General features: G+C 40.1%; 1 protein-coding gene across 1 annotated transcript in view; it reads right to left on the bottom strand.

Annotated features, from left to right (window-relative positions):
* Window positions 1-13,998, bottom strand: part of DDX4 (DEAD-box helicase 4) — a 99,680-nt gene extending 85,682 nt beyond the window's left edge. The window contains exons 1-3 of the mRNA XM_009208425.4: window positions 13,291-13,998; window positions 12,367-12,449; window positions 4,694-4,754 (exon numbers count right to left, since the gene is read on the bottom strand). Of these exons, the coding sequence (XP_009206689.3) occupies window positions 4,694-4,754; window positions 12,367-12,435 (130 nt within the window). The 5' untranslated portion in view covers window positions 12,436-12,449; window positions 13,291-13,998. The remainder of the gene's footprint in view (window positions 1-4,693; window positions 4,755-12,366; window positions 12,450-13,290) is intronic.
* Between the last annotated feature and the right edge of the window lie 5,787 nt (window positions 13,999-19,785).

Here is a 19,785-nt window from a genome sequence, read left to right as displayed (position 1 = left end):
AGAGGGGAACAGGAGGTAATCTCAGTGCCTATCACAGAGGGAAAATAGGGGTAGATAAAACTTGGTGATAAAAGTATATGAAATACCATGCAGTCATTAGAAATAAGAAAATCAATTATCAATTAGGAATATATCTTAAACAGTGACCAGGAGAAAATTAAAAAAAAAAAACTTAGGCACAATAATTTTTCTAAGTTAAAAATACACACCAAAATATGCTCAGAAAAACACACATTTAAAAACATACACAGAGCACCCATGTCCTCCACCCTTCCCTTCTGTGCTGATGCTGCCCGGCTCGTATCAGCCTCTAGCCTGCTTTCAATTAGTTGTGGAGTTCCAATGAAGAAATATTTGAGGTTAATGTGGAAACCACCAAACAATCTGTACTATCAAGATCACGTTGGAAGACGTGGGAATGAATGATTGAAGGAGATGATGACCCAGTTCCTCTATCAAATGTTAATGAAGCAATATTTTAAAAGGTCATTCAGTGGTGCACCCACCATAAAGATGACCCTCCTCCTCCTCCTGCAAATACTGAGAAGAAAAGTGAACAGATAAAAATCCTGTTTGGGATCAAGAATTCCTGAAAATTCACCAAGGAACTCTCTTTGAACTTACTCTAGCTGCAAGCTACTATCAAAGGTTTGTTACATGCAAGACTGCTGCCAATAAGATCAAGGAGAAAACACCTGTGGACATTCCCAAGACTTTCAATATCAAAACAACTTTACTGAAGGGGAGGAAGCCCACATACACAGAACTAATGGTGTGAAGAAACGCGAAATGTGCCTGACACTGTAAAGATTGTTCCAAATACTAGTTGCACTGCTCTAGAGTTTATAATTATTAATACAAAAAAAGTAGACAAATACAACAGCAAATCGACTGCATTAGCAGAATACTGTCATTGTATGTATAGTTTGAGTACAGATTCCAAACCTAATGCTGAGTTTCTTCTAGTGTGATTAAAAGTTGTTGTTGTTTTTTTTTTGCCCTGAATAAAACGAACTGCGGATTCTCTATAGAAACTAACGTTTTGGTATTTCCCTCCTTTTGTAAAGCAATTTCTGCCTAGTTTGTAATCCAGTTAACTTTAGTGGCCTTTTAAAAGTTAGCATTGTAAATAAAACTTGCAAAAAGTTTTCTGGAAAAAAAAAAAAAAAAGACACACACACACAAAATAATTGTTCCTTTGGGGAAGGGGAGGGCAAGAAACCCCTGAAACTTCCTCCCACAAACAGCTTGTTTCAAATCAAACATGAGTAATGAAGAAATAAGCAAAAGCAACATAGGAGCTGTACAATATAGTGAGGACAGAGAGGGAGGAAGGGAAGGCTGAAACTAGCATATACTTAAATCTCAGAGACTAGAGGATCCTGCTCTCCCAAACAAAACAACCCGGCCCTGGCCCGATTACTTCACAGTAGAGCCCATCAGTGCATCCCTGCACAGAGTTGAGTTTCTAATCAGCATTTTAATGATCCACCCTCAAAAACAACAAGGCAACTAAGGTTCAGCAGAATTTTTTTTTAAGAGACAGGGGTTCACTCCATCAGCCTGGCTAGAGTGCAGTAGTGTGATCAATGCTCACCGTAACCTCAAAATTCTATGCTCAAGCAATCCTCTTACCTCAGCCTGTTGAGTAGCTGGGATTACAGTTGCACATCGCCATGCCCAGCTAATTTTAAAAAATTTTTTGTACAAACAGTATCTCACTTTGTTTCCCAGGCTGGTCCTGAACTCCTGGCTTCAGGCACTTCTCCACCTCAGCCTCCCAAAGCAAAGGGATTACAGGCATAACCCACTACGGCTCCTATTGACATTTTAAAGCCAAGTAATGTGAAATTGTTTTCACTTAATTTTGGAAATAATCAGATAATACCAGTTGTTTAGAAGGGTTTCCATGACTATTAAATAAAAGCAAGATATAACAGGATTCCATTTCTATAAAATACAGAATGAAAAGAAGCAGGTCTAAGTACAATTTTAAGAGCATGAAAAGGGTATGGAAGGTAAGCATGGGTAAGCAAACCAAAAGCAAGACAGGTATTTATAATAAAAGGAATATATGTATTATATTATGCCAGTGGTATACGATCATGTATGTGGAGAATATACACAGGAATCTAAAAAATCAGAGTCAATAGACATCAAATGGTGGCTAAATTTAGGGGCTAAGATTTCAGATTTTATTTATCCCTTTTTACTTTTTTTAAAACAATACATTCACTGGACTGGTTTACATTTCTCTAATAAGAAAATTTTCATTAAAAAATAAAAAAATTATGAAGAACTACAAAAAGTACTTGTTATCTAAAAGAAGGTAAGCAGGCAATCAATATTTTTCATTAGTGATTTTCATTAGTGATTTCATTTCATTAGCCTAAACATTCATAGGTCTAATGCTAAAAAAAACTTAGCTTTTAGTTGGTGGTTATTTCAGTCTAGTTTATTGAAAATTCCAATATAAAACAGTGTTATGCTTTAATATACTATAGATCTAAGCTTTCACTCCTTTACAAATAATGGCTTCTGTTCGTACCTCAAAAAACCAGGGTTCTCCTAGCAATCTATGCAAATAGACAGGTTAAGAGGCATCGATTACGTTTACCCATTTGTCTTTCTGGAATACTCTAAGTACACACAGAGTTTATATGGTAGAAGCAAAATTAGCCCTTTGCTGGGGTTTCAGCAGGCAGGATTCCAAGAACTTCTAAGAATCTGAGTATTTCTGTATTAAACCACTGTGTTTAATGTTTATAAAAGATAAATATGTTTTGAAAATAGCAAAAGCATCTCTTTTAAACTTAACTTTTGTCAAGATATTTACCCTGAACTTAAGAAAGATCCTCATGAGAATGAGATTTGCTTTAACCTGATAAACTAACTCTCAAAGTATCCTCACATTTTGGAAACTACCTCACCACGGATATTTTCCAACATAGGCCAGGTTTCAGTGAACATGCAGCTCCCTTAACCATAAAATGTTTTACCTCATCTGCTAATTTTTGATAAGAGAAATGATAAAACTACTACCTGATGCCACCAGGCCCTCTCCTTTTATGCTAGTCAGCCTTAAAAATAGTAGTAACTCAATTTAGAGACTCATAGTAAAGTCATAGTTACTCGAATTCACCGAAAGTAGATGGTGGTTGCCAGGATCAGGGGAGAGGAGGAAATGGGGAGTTATTTTTCATTGGGTACGGAGTTCCAGTTTGGGAAGACAAGAAAGTTCTGGGGGTGGATGGTGGATGATGGTTACAGAGTGATGTGACTGTACCAAATGCTGCTGAACTGTACACATTAAAATGATAAATCTTACGTTATGTATACTTCACCATAGTTTTTTAAATGTTTTTGTCTTGTTTTGTTTTTAGAGACAGGGTCTCACTCCATTGCCCAGGGAAGAGTGCAGTGGCATGATCATAGTTCACTATAGCCTTGAACTCCTGGGCTCAAGCAATCCTCAACCTGCCAAGTAGTTAGGACTACAGGCACAGGCCACCATGACCAGCTAATTTTTAAATTTTTTTTTTTTTGCAGACAGAGTCTCACTCTATCGCAAGGCTGTAGTACAGTGCCACAATCTCGATTCACTGAAACCTCCGCCTCCTGGGTTCAAGCGATTCTCCTGCCTCAGCCTCCCAAGAAGCTGGGACTACAGGCACGCAGCACCACACCCAGCTAATTTTTGTATTTTTAGTAGAGACGGGGTTTCACCATGTTGGCCAGGATGGTCTTGATCTCTTGACCTGATCCACCTGCCTCAGCCTCCCAAAGTTTTGGGATTACAGGCGTGAGCCCACCAGGACCGGTCTAAATTTTTTGTAGACATAGACTCCAACTATGTTGCCCAAGCTGGTCTCAAATGATCATTTGATCTCCAGGTCTCAAATGGTCTTCCTACTTGAGCTTCCCAAAGTGCTGGGATTACAGGCATGAGCCACTGAGCCTGGTCAAAATTATTTTAACGCAGTAACAATTGCATTTCATCCTGCTTTGGACTTCAACAATGTGAAAAACTACTGCTGTGAGCTCAATTTCCCAGCCTAGTCCTACCACTTCCACCCATCTTCCCATCTACATCCACTCTGTAAAACAGAGTTGGACAATCCAAGGGGAAAAATGATGGTGGGAGGGGCAACCAAAGTGAAAAGTTCACAGTGAGGTTGGGAGGAGGGTGCATCAGGAAGGATATGGGTTCCTTTACCTTGACACTTGTTTCTATTGTTCTCCTAAGACTTTTCCCAAATTAGTTTTCTGATCCCAAAGAAACTCACAATATCCTGATGGTATGGCAGATTTGGCTTAAACAATTATTATTGTGACAGGTCATCACCATTGTAACCTGCTTCAACAACCTTATAGTCCTATATTCTACTCCCTTATGTCAGGAACCCTGATGATGATGATGCCCTAGCAGCCTGGAAGCTGAATGTGCAACTTCCAAGTTGGGCAAACGTTTTATAGTAACCCATTAAATCAAATAATACAGTCTATACTTTCCCCTCTCTCAATTTCTCTAACTAGAAGTACCCCCATTCCACAATATCCAAATCAGAAGGAACTTTCACTAAATTTGTTAAAACACCCTCTACAAGATGTCTACTAGTCTGCTGCTCTTCATTCACTAGATGAAACCCTTAAACTAAAAAGGGTTTTACCGTTTTCCAAACATAACACATACCTGATGATGAAGTTGGAGTCCTGTTAAAATTGTCTCCATTTTCTCCAGAAGAATACCTATCCTGTAAGAAGGAAGAAAGAAAAGACTAGTTTCTGACTTTGAATACAAATGTGTCATTTATTTCACAAATACTAGAAAATTGTAACAATTGGGCTTTATTCAGAACAAAATAATGACATACTGTAAGGTTTTCTAAATCACTGGATGTTTCTTTACTAATTATTCCAAGACATCTTCACTTTAACATTGTATATATAATACTAATATATATCACTAGAACAGTGGTCAGAAAACTACAGCCACAGGCCAAATCTGGTGGGCCACCTGATTCTGTAAACAGTATTGGAGCACTGCAACAGCAAAGTTGTGACAGACAAGTAAGGCCTATAAAGTCTAAATTATTTATTATCTGGCCCTTTATAGAAAGGGTTTGCTGACACCTGACTTAAAACAAAAGTTTAGTCATGTAAGTCACCCATATTCCTGAAAAGTACAATCAGGATGGGTGTGGTGGCTCTCGCATGTAATCCCAGCACTGTGGGAGGCTGAGGCAGGAGGATCACTTGAGCCCAGGAGTTCAAGACCAGCCTGGGCAACATGGCGAAACCCTAGCTCTACTAAAAATACAAAAAGTTAGCCAGGTGTGGTGGCATGAGCCTGTAGTCCCAGCTACTCAGGAGGCTGAGATGGGAGGTTCACTTGTGCCTGTGAGGCAGAGGTTGAAGTGAGCCAAGATCACACCACTCACTCCAGTCGGGTAACAGAATAAGACCCTGTCTCAAAAAATAAAAATAGAAAAGAAAATATAATAAAATATCATTATAAAATCTGACAAAGTAATACATGAATAAACCAACACTGGTCAATATACACTACTGTGTGCTGAGTTCCATATATTACAGTATATTCATCAATACTACAGCGTATTAGTGATTTAACACTAATCTTTGTTCTAGAAAAGTACTACAGAAATTTTTAAAACCTCTACTGCATTTATAGTGAAACCAATTAATGGTACTCTCATGTTTTAAAAAGGAATTCACTGGCCGGGCTCAGTGGCTCACACCTCTACTTTGGGAGGCAGAGGTGGGTGGATCACCTGAGGTCAGCAGTTCAAGACCAGCCTGACCAACATGGAGAAACCCCACCTCTACTAAAAATACAAAATTAGCCGGGCATGGTGGCAGGCACCTGTAATCCCAGCTACTCAGGAGGCTGAGGCAGAAGAATCGTTTGAACCCAGGAGGCAGAGGTTGCGGTGAGCCGAGATTGTGCCACTGCACTCCAGGCTGGGCAACAAGAGCAAAACACTGTCTCACACCGTCTCAAAAAAAAAAGATTCACTGTAAAGTAAATTCACTTATGGACTGAAAACAATTTATATACGCAACCTGCCACTGCACTACAACTACAATGAAAAGGTATATCCTCAGCTATAGCATCAGAATATTCATGGTTAATTTTAATCAAATTTGCCATAGCAGTAGCTGAAGACTGTCTTTGCTCTCAAATACTAACTGTTCCACTTTCCCTACTTTAGGCTAAAGAAAATTATTTACTATTAACACACAAGCATTACATTAGCAGTGGTCGAATTACTGCTGGATTTAGAAAATTCAACTTGTTATAAAATCAATAGCTGAATGCAGGTTAATTTTGGAAACTTCCAACATTTCTCTGGACAGCTCTAGATTAAGGACAATTTGAGTAAATTTTTTTCTCACTTCTAACTCTTAGGGTGTCCTTATTATCAATCCACACCTTTACTCCTTCTCACATAAACTTCCTTTAATTATGGCAAAAGTTCAGAATAGAGCTCCGAAATTCTTGCACATGACAATCAGAATTTAATAATTTAAGAATGAAAGGAAATCTACAGATGATCTCTTAATCAACTGACTATATTACAACAGTTAAAATGTTCCTTCAAATAAGCTCATTTAACTAAGTCCCAAACCTAGAGAGAATGCACCAAGATAGGCATCTTTAGCTAACATCTATTTACTACAATTTCTTTCACAAAGACACTGACTTTTAAAACTACTTTAAGGCCGGGCGCGGTGGCTCAAGCCTGTAATCCCAGCACTTTGGGAGGCCGAGACGGGTGGATCACGAGGTCAGGAGATCGAGACCATCCTGGCTCACACGGTGAAACTCCGTCTCTACTAAAAAATACAAAAAACTAGCTGGGTGAGGTGGCGGGCGCCTGTAGTCCCAGCTACTCGAGAATGGCGTAAACCCGGGAGGCGGAGCTTGCAGTGAACTAAGATCCGGTCACTGCACTCCAGCCCCACGACAGAGCGAGACTCTGTCTCAAACAAACAAACAACAAAAAAAGAAAACTACTTTAAGGCCGGGCGCGGTGGCTCAAGCCTGTAATCCCAGCACTTTGGGAGGCCGAGACGGGTGGATCATGAGGTCAGGAGATCGAGACCACCCTGGCTAACCCGGTGAAACCCCGTCTCTACTAAAAAACATAAAAAACTAGCTGGGCGAGGTGGCGGGCGCCTGTAGTCCCAGCTATATGGGAGGCTGAGGCAGGAGAATGGCGAAAACCTGGGAGGCGGAGCTTGCAGTGAGCTGAGATCTGGCCACTGCACTCCAGCCCGGGCGACAGAGCAAGACTCTGTCTCAAAAAAAAACAAAAAAAAACAAAAAAAAAAAAACCTACTTTTAAAAAGCTCAAGAGTCGTCCAAACATTTTTCTGAGTCATCATGAAGAGCACAAAGATAACAACATACTTGAAATGCCTTGGGGTTTTGGTAATTGCTACAGTAAAAAAAAAAAAGTTCCAGTTTATTACTACCACAGACATTAAAACAAGAACAATTATCCAATATTTTACATTCAAAATCTGAAGACTTTTTTCTTGTTTGCAATGCTCAACGTACTAGAGTGAATAGAGCCATAAAAAAAAAAAAAAAAAGACTGGTTTTACAAGTGTTACAAAACACTCTTACACTAAAGAACTGAAACACTTATTATTACTCTTCAAGCTATGGAACTTAATATCCCACATACGTCCAACTTACAAATTCCAAGATGAATTTTGAAAAAAGACATCAAAAATAATTTCCAATAGAATTTTATCATGAAAAACCTTAACCAGCTGGGTGCGGTGGCTCACACCTGTAATTCCAAAACTTTGGGAGGCCAAGGCAACCAGATGACCTGAGGTCAGGAGTTCAAGACCAGACTGTCCAACATGGTGTAACCCCATCTCTACTAAAAATACAAAAATTAACCAGGCATGGTGGCGGGCGCCTGTAATCCCAGCAACTCAGGAGACTGAGGCAGGAGAATCGCTTGAACTCAGGAGGTGGAGGTTGCAGAGAGCCAAGATTTGCACCACTGCACTCCAGCCTGGGTGACAGAAAAAGTCTCTTTCTCAAAAAAAAAAAAAAAAAAAAAAAAAAAGCAAAAAAAGGAGAAAAGGGGTCACAGCAGATGAAATTAAGTTAAAGATTTTGAGATGAGATTACCCTGGATTATCGGCATGAGTCCTAATTGCCATCACAAGTGTTCTTATAACAGAGAGGTAGAGGGAGATAACACAAAGACCCACAAAGGAGGTGGCAATGTGAAGACAGAGCCAAGAGATATGCAGCCACAAGCCAAGGAATGCCTATAGCCACTAGAAGCTAGAAGCAGCAAAGATTCTGTCCTAGAACCTCCAGAGAAAGGGCAGCCCTGCTGACACCTTGATTTTTAACTTCAGGCTTCCAGAACTATACGAATAAATTTATGTTGCTTTAAGTTACCCAGTTTGTGTTAATTTGTTATAGCAGCCACAGAAAACTAATACATTGGCCTTCTTCTTGTTGCCCTAATACCCCAAGTTTGTTCCCTCCTCCTTCTCAAAGGTTCCTTGAGAACCTGTGCACATGATGTCCTGCTGGGACTCCTTTAAGTCTCAGGCTCATGAGTCACTGTCTCAGAGAAGCCTTCCCTCTCCAACTAAATCCATCCTACACTAGTCTCACACACACATTTCTCTAATTTTTATAGTACTTTTCACTATAATTATTTGGTTCTCAAACATGCTTATTCTGTCTTCTCCAGTAAAATACAATGTAACAGCAAGCACCTTATGTTCACCACTATCTCTCCATCACCTACTAGAACTCAAAGATATGCTGAATGAATCATAGGTCTTGTCATTAGCTTACCTCTTAAAATACTTAGCTGTAAACCATTATTATCTCTCAAACCACCCAAATGCACCAATTCAGAAATTTCAAATGTTTAACACATAAGGGTTCTCATATGCAGCTACAAATAAAAAGGGCATTTCGATGAACACATTTTTTTCACCTGTATTCTTATTTTCAATTTTGGCATATCATAATACGTTTATTTTCTAATCTCAACAATTATTACTAACCTTGCTACTGCTGCTTAATAAAATCATAATTGTGGATGGTCTAATTACTCAATTACTGTTTCCACTTTAACCACAAGAGATTTTGCCTTCTGAAATGTGCCACAAAAATGGCAAATAGATCAGACAGAAGTGATCACTATACCAGCTTACTTTCATGGTCAGTTAACAAGAAGCCTTACAGCTAGTAAGTAAGCAACGGAATTATCTAATATACCCACCATACCCATCCACTCTAACACTCACCCCAATAAGCCTGCAGGCAATGTGCAAATGCCTAACCGTTGAGATTTCTGGACTATATAATTGCCAGATTATCAAATCTTTCTTAACTTCACATCTTTCGCTATTCCATCCCCAGGTGGTACACTCACTTTAAAATCTAGAATTGAGAAGTTCTACCCAAAATTCTATCAGTTCTACTAGAACAATGACATATTATTTCAAAATTATATAAGTGTATGTCAATATTAAGTCTCCAAATAAAGTTCCTGAGAAGCACTCAGAAAAAGATCATCACAGACAAAACTGCTATAAATTTAAAAGAGAAGGCCAGCTTTTTCTTGAAAACCAAATTCAGTTAGAACAACAAATCAAAATGGTGTCTTTAAAAGAAATGGAATAAAAGTCTTTAGATTTCTTCTACATAAAAATGTAATGTATTCATCTCTAGTTTCCGCATTTTTTTTTTTTTTTTGAGACAGAGTCTTGCTCCATTGCCTAGGCTGGAGTACAGCTGCCCAGTCTCAGCTCACTGCAATCTCTACCTTCCGATTTCAAGCAATTCTCCTGCCTCAGCCTCCCGAGTAGCTGAGGCTACTGGCGCGTGCCACCACGCCCAGCTAACTTTTTGTATTTTTAGTAGAGAAGGGGTTTTGCTGCATTGGCCTGGCTGGTCTTGAACTCCTGGCCTCAAGTGATCTGGCTGTCTCAGCCTCCCAAAGTGCTGGGATTACAGGCATAAGCCACAGCACGTGCCCATCTCTGCACTTTTTATTCAACCTAGGAAGGCAAATAAAGATCCTGATTGCACCATGTTCCTTTGAGTCAACTAAGCCCAAGAACTAATGGCACAACCAGCACAACACCAGGTGTTAAGTTTGCAGACAAATGCAAAAGACATACTACAAATTCACCCAACACAAATGTATTAAGCATCATAAGGTAGACTTGTCAACATATTCAATTTAGTCTTCCCAAGGTGAAGAAACTATGTTATTGAATAGCATAAAAATCCCAAAAAGGTAAATCTGAAAGATTCGACAGTCATCCTTAATTTCAGAAACCCAATGCAATAAATATGCACAACATGCTACAGTGCAGCGTGCTGCTTAAACACTTCATGAAGACAAAAATCTTAAACTAAGAAAAAGAAATGGACAGATGGCTATTAAAACCAGGGGGAATAAAGTATGTATCTGTGAATTAAACTTTGTATTATAACAAATCTATTGAGAACAAGGAAGTAAAAGAACTATAAAAAATGTCCTCTGAACAAGTAATTCCATTTTTGAAAAAAATCACCAAATTAAAACAAATAAGATGTAAACATTAATGACAATACCAGAGTGAGAAGTTAACACCACTGAAATTCCTACAGAAGTTGTAATATGGAATAGTTAGTGCTGAAGTGTGAAAAAAGATGGATTCAAAAGTTACTATCAGATGGCTGGGTGTGGTGGCCCATGCCTGTAATCCCGGCACTTTGGGAGGCCAAAGTGGGAGGATCACCTGAGGTCAGGAGTTTGAGACCAGCCTGGCCAACATAGTGAAACCCTGCGTCTACTAAAAAAAAAAAAAAAAAAATTACTGTTATATACTATCATCAAAACTATATAAAACATGTTTCGGCCAGGCACGGTGGCTCATGACTGTAATCCCAGCACTTTGGAAGGCTGAGGTGAGTGAATCACCTGAGATCAGGAGTTCAAGACCAGGCTGGCCACCAAGGTGAAACCCCATCTCTACTAAAAATATAAAAATTAGCTGGGCATGGTGGCATGCGCCTGTAGTCCCAGCTGAGCAAGACTGAGGCAGGAGAATGGCTTGAACCCAGAAGGCAGAGGCGGCAGTGAGCCCAGATTGCACGACTGCACTCCAGCCTGGGTGACAGAGCAAGACTCTGTACCAAAAACAAACAAAAAATGTCTGGAAAAAACAAAAGAAACTTGACTAAAAAATTTAACAGGAGTGCTTGTCTATTGGGCAAGATTTGTAGGTGACTTTCTCCTCTTTTCCCAAAAAAGCTGTAATATTTTTATGATGAGAAGAGAACTATAAAAAGATAACACAGTCCAGGTGCAATGGCTTGCGCCTGTAATCCCAACACTTTGAGAATTTTGCCTGAACTCAGGAGTTGGAGACCAGCCTGGGCAATATAGTGAGATTTCATCTCCACAAAAATTTTTAAAAATTAAAAAAAAAAGGTAACATGTTATTTCTTTAAAAAATTTCCAAGACAAGAAACATGATAAATTTATATTAGTATTTTGAGTATTTTAATATAAACGTCACATATAGATCAAATTCAACTAAGACAAAAGATTGCATATTTTATATTTTTGTCTAAAGTAAGAATTTCCACTAAGGCAAAACTTGAAATCAAAGTGTCAGAACTGACACACACTCAAACTGGAAATTCTGAAGGAGGAAAAAAAAATCAACTTGTAGAGACACCATCAAGTAACACATACAAAAATAATCTCTTATATTATCTTTTAAAGTACCTTCTATTAATCTTTTTAAAGCCAATTTCCAAGTCAGAACTGAAGCCCAAAAAGCTTACCCCACTGTCCCCTGCTAAATTACAACGTAACTCCCCAAATGTCATTAAGAAAAAAGATCTGAAGATTCATACAAACTGACGTTACCAACTCAATCAGCCTAGTATCATTTATTCTGAGAGCCCTCCTTGCACAAAATCAATTTTCAGAATTCAAAATATCTCCCAAAACGTAATTATTGTTTTCAATTTTCCATACAAGGGTCTTTCACTGATATCAACCACATTTGTCTAAGTTTGCTTTCACCTGAAGAAGTCCTAAATCATTGAGATTTAAATTAGGTCATTAATATTGTTACATCTATTTTAGTTTTTAATTATCAAATTTTCTCAAGCTATTGTATCCTATACGAGGCGTAGCTTGCCTCTTACTCCCCATATAATAGTTAATAACAATCACATGGAGATAAACACTGGCACAGACTGTATAATTTAGAACCCTCACCACAGTGATTTTCAACTTTGATAAAATCCATAGCATTTAATAACTCAACTTTAAATGTTATTACCTTCTCAAATATGGGAACATAGGAAGACATGTGAGGGTTGATTTCTGCTTCCCAATCTTCATCTCCCATGGTGGCTTCAAGTTCTATTCAGGAAAAAAAAAATGCATATTTGGACTCAATTAGATCAGAATCATAACTTTAAAAGTATAAACTCATTGTTTCACATACACCTCTTGAAACTACCCAACTAGGTGCTGATACCCCAGAAGCTTTTTCCAAATAAGGAATTAGGTCTCTTCTTATCTAAAGCTGGCATTTATCTCCTTTTTTATCTTTAAAAACTAGTCGAACCTCTTACCTAGTCTAGCAATCACCATGTTCCCAGCGAGCCTTACGCTTTTCCCAAAAATCTGTTCATAGAATTTATCTCCTCCCTCAAAGAGTCTCCAAACGACTTATTGAATATTAAGGGAGAGGAAAATTTTTTCAGAAACTACTTAAGATTTCTCCCTTCCAGATTATCTCCCTTCCAGATTAACGTCTAAGGTGGACAGGATGTTTGCTTTGGGGTGTTGGTGTGCGCGGGGGCAGGAGTACGGGAGTTGGCGGGGAGGTGGCAATTGGGTGAAGAGGGAGGCCTTGGATTTTAGTGGGAAAGGGAAGAAGGGTAGGGTCGCCCAAATCCTACCGACAAAGGACAACCAGCTTCAACTAGGAGGGTTTGTACACAAATGGTACTAGGACCATCTCTGTTCAGAGAAACCGCAGTGTAGAGGCCGGGAAGAAGGCCCCTTTGCCTCCTCTGCAGGCCTCAAGCCCAGACTTTGGGCACCCAGGGGACTCTTGAGACCCTGAGGCAGAAAGACTCCGAAGGACGACTTCGAAACCCCGCCTACCCCATCCACTCTTTGACCAAAGGCCGGTTACTGGGGAGCCCGTACGACCGAATTCAGGCCAGTTCCCGCAGAAAGGCAGCCCACTCACCTCTCCGCTGTTTGCTCTCCCAAGTCCTCGCAGGCGCCCACGCGGCTTAAACGGCTGCACGTGCAAGACGCCCACTGCGTCAGGTGCGTGCTCCAACAACAAATGGCGTCTGTTAACGATTGGCTGGTGCCTAGCGCCACCAGCAAATCATCGCTCAGATGTCCAGTGGTGTCCCGCCTCCACTTCTAGCCTGCGCATTCCCTAAACGCTAGCGTTCGGGTACCTATGGCGACGCTCTGGCCTCCTTGCCAAATGGCCTGTTGGGCCTACGAGTACAAGGCTGGCCGAGGGCCCACTCATGTCCATGTTCTCTGGTGGGGTCCTTATTCTGGAGACGCTCTGGATTTTCCGTGTGCAAGCTCCACAAGCCAAAGATGTCCACCTGCCTTTTTCTAACAAAAAAATGATAGTAAAAGGGGAAAGGGATAATGCTCTCCCTACTCGGCCTCTTCGGTGCTCTCTCCCATTTTACCCATCGCAGTCCCTGGGCAGTTGGCCCTTCGGGTTCTGCATTTCAGAGGCTCGCTTCACATCCGGGGATTCCAGGTGCCTCAAAGTGCAGCTGAGGCCCATGGAGGAGGTGCATTCCCTCTTCCTTCCAGTAAGGGGGGCAGGGATAAGACTCCGTCCAGCTGGTACCCTAGGAAGTTGTAAAGAAAGTTAGACTCGGCTGGGCGTGGTGGCTCATGCCTGTAATCCCAGCACTTTGGGAGGCCGAGGCGGGCAGATTACATGAGGCTACGAGTTCGAGACGAGCCTGGCCAAAATGGCAAAACCCCGTCTCTACTAAAATTACAAATATTAGCCGGGTGTGGTGGCGGGCGCCTGTAGTCCCAGGTACTCAGGAGGCTGAGGCAGGAGAATCGCTTGAACCCGAGAGGCAGAGCTTGCAATGAACAGAGATCTGCCATTGATCTCTACCTGGGCGACAGAGTGAGACAGAAAAAAAAAAAAAAGCCTGTAAGAGTTGGGGGGTCCACCACTTTGGAAGAAAACAGGCTCTGCTCCAGAAGGAGGGAGGAAATTGTGCTAGCATAGGTCATTCATCAAGGCTTGGATTTGTGGTCCACCTGTTTACATTCCTTCCGGCATTAGCCAAAGTGGCCAAGGGTTATTCTGATACTTCATGCTGCCTTCAATCAGATTTTCTTGTTCTGTCCCCAGCCCCCAACCCCAAAGCAGGTAAAATCCCTCAGTATTTTCCCCAGCCCTTCAAAAAGCGTGACCATGGGCTGTTTTAAAAGTGTAGTTCTCAGAGGCCAGGCGCGATGGCTCACGCCTGTAATCCCAGCACTTTGGGAGGCTGAGGCGGGCAGATCACGAGGTCAGGAGATGGTAGACCATCCTGACTAACAGGGCGAAACCCCATCTCTACTAAAAATATAAAAAATTAGCCAGGCGTGGTGGCGGGCGCCTGTAGTCCCAGCTACTCGGGAGGCTGAGGCAGGAGAATCGCTTGTTCAAACCCGGGAGGCAGAGGTTGCAGTGAGTGGAGATCGCGAGACTAGGCAAAAAAAAAAAAAAATTATATTTAACAAAGGTCAAACCAAAATACAGTTCGATATAATTCATTTTAAATAATTTCCATTTTTAAACCAAATTTTCACATCACATACCCTCGAGGCATGGTGGAGGAGAGCAACCAATCTTCAAGGTTCTGAATTTGTATTCAGGTCCTCTAAGGTATTTTAATTCCATTCAAATTAGAGATTGTTCTTGCAAAATTTTTAATTCTATGGGAAAATATTTACTAAGCAGAAAAAGCAAGATATAAAATCATGTAGAGAGAATGACAACTAGGTTTTTTTTTTTCAAGTATGGAAAACTTGGGCAAATTTTCTAAAATGAAGACATTTTTTAAAAACACTTAGCGAACATTCTCTGCTATTCACTCACTTGGAGAGTGCAGATTCTTGTTGCTCTCAGGTATTGCAATAAAATGACTCTTAATGAAAAAGTCTGCATGTATAATGTGTGAGAGGAATCCTTGGTTAAGAAAAAGTGAATTCTGATGAGAAACGAAGTTCAATAGCATAAATAAGCAGTGGATAAAAATAATATAATTTAAATATTGACCATGAATAGTGAAAAAAGACAGTTTTGTAAAGATTTGCTTCTTCATGTGTGTTCCAAGAAAGTGAAGCTAATATTCTATTTTCCGATTCCCTCTTACAGATCTTAAGTTAGTGATGTTCTGTAACATAGAGAAAAGGTAGGAATTCACTTAGTTGTAAAATAAGGCTTAAATGAGCACCTACTGTACACCAGGTACCAAGCTAGGTGTTAAGTAAAATTGGCCCATATCTCAAGGAACATTCTAGTGGAAAGAATGGCAGTGGCAACTGGAATTTAAAATCTTAAGACTGCTGTGTCTAATGATTAAATAGAAAGCTCAGGTGAAAAAAACTTTATTGTATACAGTTCCTCCAAATTCTCTAAATCCCATAATTAGAAGGATTGATTAAAGCAAGACAATTTCCTCAAAGAAGTCTCAGTTTTAAATCAAAGTTTGTAATTAAGACCCTTCACACTTTCGAAACACTAAATTCTCAAAGTTAATACAAATAAAGAGAACTGATATTTTAGTCTTTTTATCTTTTCAGTGTTATCTTCATCTTATTCAAATAATGATTTTTTATTGATGTGGATTGTGCCTAGCGCCACGTCAACACTGTTAAAAATTGTTTTAATCCACCAGTAGGCCAAAATTAATCACCTCAAATGGTAGAGTATATGTTCATTCTTAGATACTATAAATATTTGAGAATAGTTAGAAAATATCAAGAATATTAGGTACACAAATATTTGAGAATCTCTTACTATGCAAAAAATCACAAATACTAAAGATAAAATATGAAATACAGTAGGTTGGAGGCCGGGCATGGTGGCTCATACCTATAATCCCAGCACTTTGGGAGGCTGAGGTGGGTGGATCACTTGAGATCAGGAGTTCAAGACCAGCCTGGCCAGCATGCTGAAACCCTGCCTCTACTAAAAATACAAAAATTAGCTGCGCGTGCTGGCGGGCATCTGTAATCCTGGCAACTCGGGAGGCTGAGGCATGAGAATCACTTGAACCCGGGAGGCATAGGTTGCAGTGAGCCAAGATTGCACCACTGCACTCCAGCCTGGGCAACAGAGCGAGACCCCATCTAAAAAAAATAAAATAGAATAAAATACTGTAGGTTGGAGCCCTGTAAAATCAACACAAAATGGAGGGGATGGGTATAATGATGGTAAAAGATACCATGATGCTAGTACACACCTGAGGAAGAAATTCAACAGAGAGAGGTGTTCAGCATACCAACCAGGATTCAGAGAAACTTCTGTATTTTATTTTTCCAGTAATGGCTAGGGCAATATTTACTAAGGTGTGGTATACATACCACTGAGTTAAGCAGTTCATGGACATTTTCATTTTGATAGTTATTTTAATGTTTTTATTTATTTATTTATTTATTTATTTATTTATTTTGAGACAGAGTCTCGCTCTGTCTCCCAGGCTGGAGTGCAGTGGCCGGATCTCAGCTCACTGCAAGCTCCGCCTCCCGGGTTTAGGCCATTCTCCTGCCTCAGCCTCCCGAGTAGCTGGGACGACAGGCGCCCGCTACCTCGCCTGGCTAGTTTTTTGTATTTTTTAGTAGAGACGGGGTTTCACTGTGTTAGCCAGGATGGTCTCGATCTCCTGACCTCGTGATCAGCCCATCTCGGCCTCCCAAAGTGCTGAGATTACAGGCTTGAGCCACCGTGCCCGGCCTATATTTATTTTAATATGTGTTAGAAAACTAGCACAGCAAATATGATTTCAGAAATATAATTGCTTAGACTGAAGCTAAAGTAAATGTTTTGTTTTAAAAACTTATTAAATTAAGAAAACTGGGCCGGGCGTGGTGGCTCAAGCCTGTAATCCCAGCACTTTGGGAGGCCGAGACGGGCGGATCACGAGGTCAGGAGATCGAGACCATCCTGGCTAACACGGTGAAACCCCATCTCTACTAAAAAATACAAAAAACTAGCCGGGCGAGGTGGCGGGCGCCTGTAGTCCCAGCTACTCGGGAGGCTGAGGCCGGAGAATGGCGGGAACCCGGGAGGCGGAGCTTGCAGTGAGCTGAGATCCGGCCACTGCACTCCAGCCTGGGCGACAGAGCGAGACTCCGTCTCAAAAAAAAAAAAAGAAAACTAAGGGCCGGGCGCAGTGGTTCACGCATGTAATCCCACCACTTTGGGAGGCTGAGGCGGGTGGATCATGAGGTCAGGATATCGAGACTGTCCTGGCTAACACGGTTTAACCCCGTCTCTACTAAAAATACAAAAATGGTAAAATCATGAAGGTGGTATTCAAATGACTGAAGTTTGGGAAACACTGGTGCAAATTTAAAAGACTCTAAATCTGGGGGCTGACCACTAGAGAAGCGTTCTCTGTTATGAGTAAAGATATTTAATCAGCACCTGTTCTGATTCCATGCTTACCTAGCAACTTCTTTACTAATCACTCAACTTCCCTAGTGATTGGATACTGGGAAAGGAGGTGCCATAAATAAGACAGACAAGCCTTACTTGCTCCTTATTATGAATTAATACATTGAAATTCTGGTTTAGAAATCAGTCTTGTTTGAGCTTAACTAGTGTTCCTGAGAGGTCCTGTTTGCAATCAACCAGCCTTCCTAGATGACATAACACAATCTGTGGCACCTAAACTCTGTTATCAGTGTGTTTAATGAGAGCTTAAAGTAAGTGAAGGATAAACGTCAAACACTGTGTCAGGTCACCTTGAACAATACTTCCTTAGACTAAGGGGTCTTATTGGCCCTTTGTCACAGACCAGTGGTTGACCAGTGAACTATGGAATTTAGTGAACAGTCACTAGGAAAGCATAGTACCCTAGGAGGAGAAATAGTGACCAGACCCTGTCCATGAACCTTGGCCAGGAATGAATCTCTTTTTGTCTGCCTCTCTCAAGACTGAAGGATTACAGCTTTCAAATAGGAGGAAAGTCACCAGCAACTGGCTGTGAATTCAACATTGGTAATCTCTGATTGTTCATTTATTAGCCATATGACCTTGGGCAAATTATTTAATCTTTCTCTGTAAAATGGAGATAACCAGGGTCATCAGATACAGATATGGAGGTTGTATCCTGCAAAAAGGCACCAAACCAAAAGGCAAGAAATAGCTGAACCCTCCCTGCCTGCTCTCTACTGAACAAGCCGGGCACCTGCACAGCTGCATCTACTCATATGAGGCACCATTCCAATTCTCACAAAGGTTAAATTCCCTCTATTTAAAATACTTAGAATTGTTTCTATTTCCCTGATTGGTCCCTGATTGATACAGGGGTTTTATTGGAAAACTTCTTTGCCTGAAATCTGTCTTTTGGAATTCTGAAACTTTATTATAGAGTGCCTAATAAAAAGACTATCAATTTAGGACCTCACAAGGAGTTATCTACACTTGTTCCTTCTACTTCCTCACCTTTCAATCCTCAATCCACTGCAATCTGACTTCTGTCTCATTGCTTTATTGAAACTGCTACTGGCAAGGTCACATTGACCTCCTTGTTACCCTACTGGCAGTTTTCAGTTTTTAACCTAGGGGACCTCTTAGCAGTCAGTGACACCGTTGACCACTTCTTTATGAAAATACTCTATATGTAACTAGATAGCCATATGGAAAAAAACAAAATCTGACCTGTTTCTCACATTATACAGAGTAAGAAATTCACATATAAGAACAAAAATACTATGCAAAAACTAGAAGAAAACACTGATGAATTCTTCTGTCCTTGCAAAAACTTTTCTACCTATGATTTAAAATCCCAAAGGAATAATTGTATGTAATATGACTAAGTAAAGGCTAAAAAATAAAACTTCATGGCAAAAAATAACTATAAGAAAGCCAAAAGACAAATGATAAGCTGGAGAAATAGATTTTCAACATACATCCAGTAAAAAGATTAAGATCTGTAATATGGAGAGAGCTTCTAAAAGTAAAAAGAAAAAGATTAACAAATCTCAAGAAAAATAGGCAAGAGATATAAACAAAGAGTTCACAGAAGAAGAAAAGCAAATAGTCCTTAAATAAATGAAGAAAATCTCAACTTCGTTTTAAGAGCAATGCAAATGAAAACTACACTGAGAAACAATTTTTCACCTATTCGAATGGCAAATGTTTGATAATGCACTCTGTTAGAAAGCTGTAAAGTAATAGGCACTCACATTGCTCTTGGGAACGCACCATGGCATAACCCTGAGGGAAGGGAATTTGACAATATCTAGCAAAATTACACATGCATTTACCCTTTGATCCAGCAAACTTTCTTCTGGAAGTTATCTCAGAGATACACTGGCAAAAAACACAAAAGGATTTTACACAAAGTTATTCACTGCAGAACCAAAAGCTAAAGACTGAAAACAACCAAAAACTTCCTCAACAGCAGGGCAAAACATCTACCAATGGAATACTCTGCAGTTATTAAAAGAAATGAGGATTATCTCT

The sequence above is a fragment of the Papio anubis genome, chromosome 5 (genome assembly GCF_008728515.1).
Source record: "Papio anubis isolate 15944 chromosome 5, Panubis1.0, whole genome shotgun sequence".
Lineage (NCBI taxonomy): Eukaryota > Metazoa > Chordata > Mammalia > Primates > Cercopithecidae > Papio > Papio anubis.
The sequence above is the reverse complement of the archived record's forward strand: the minus strand, read 5'-3'. Positions and strand labels throughout refer to the sequence as shown.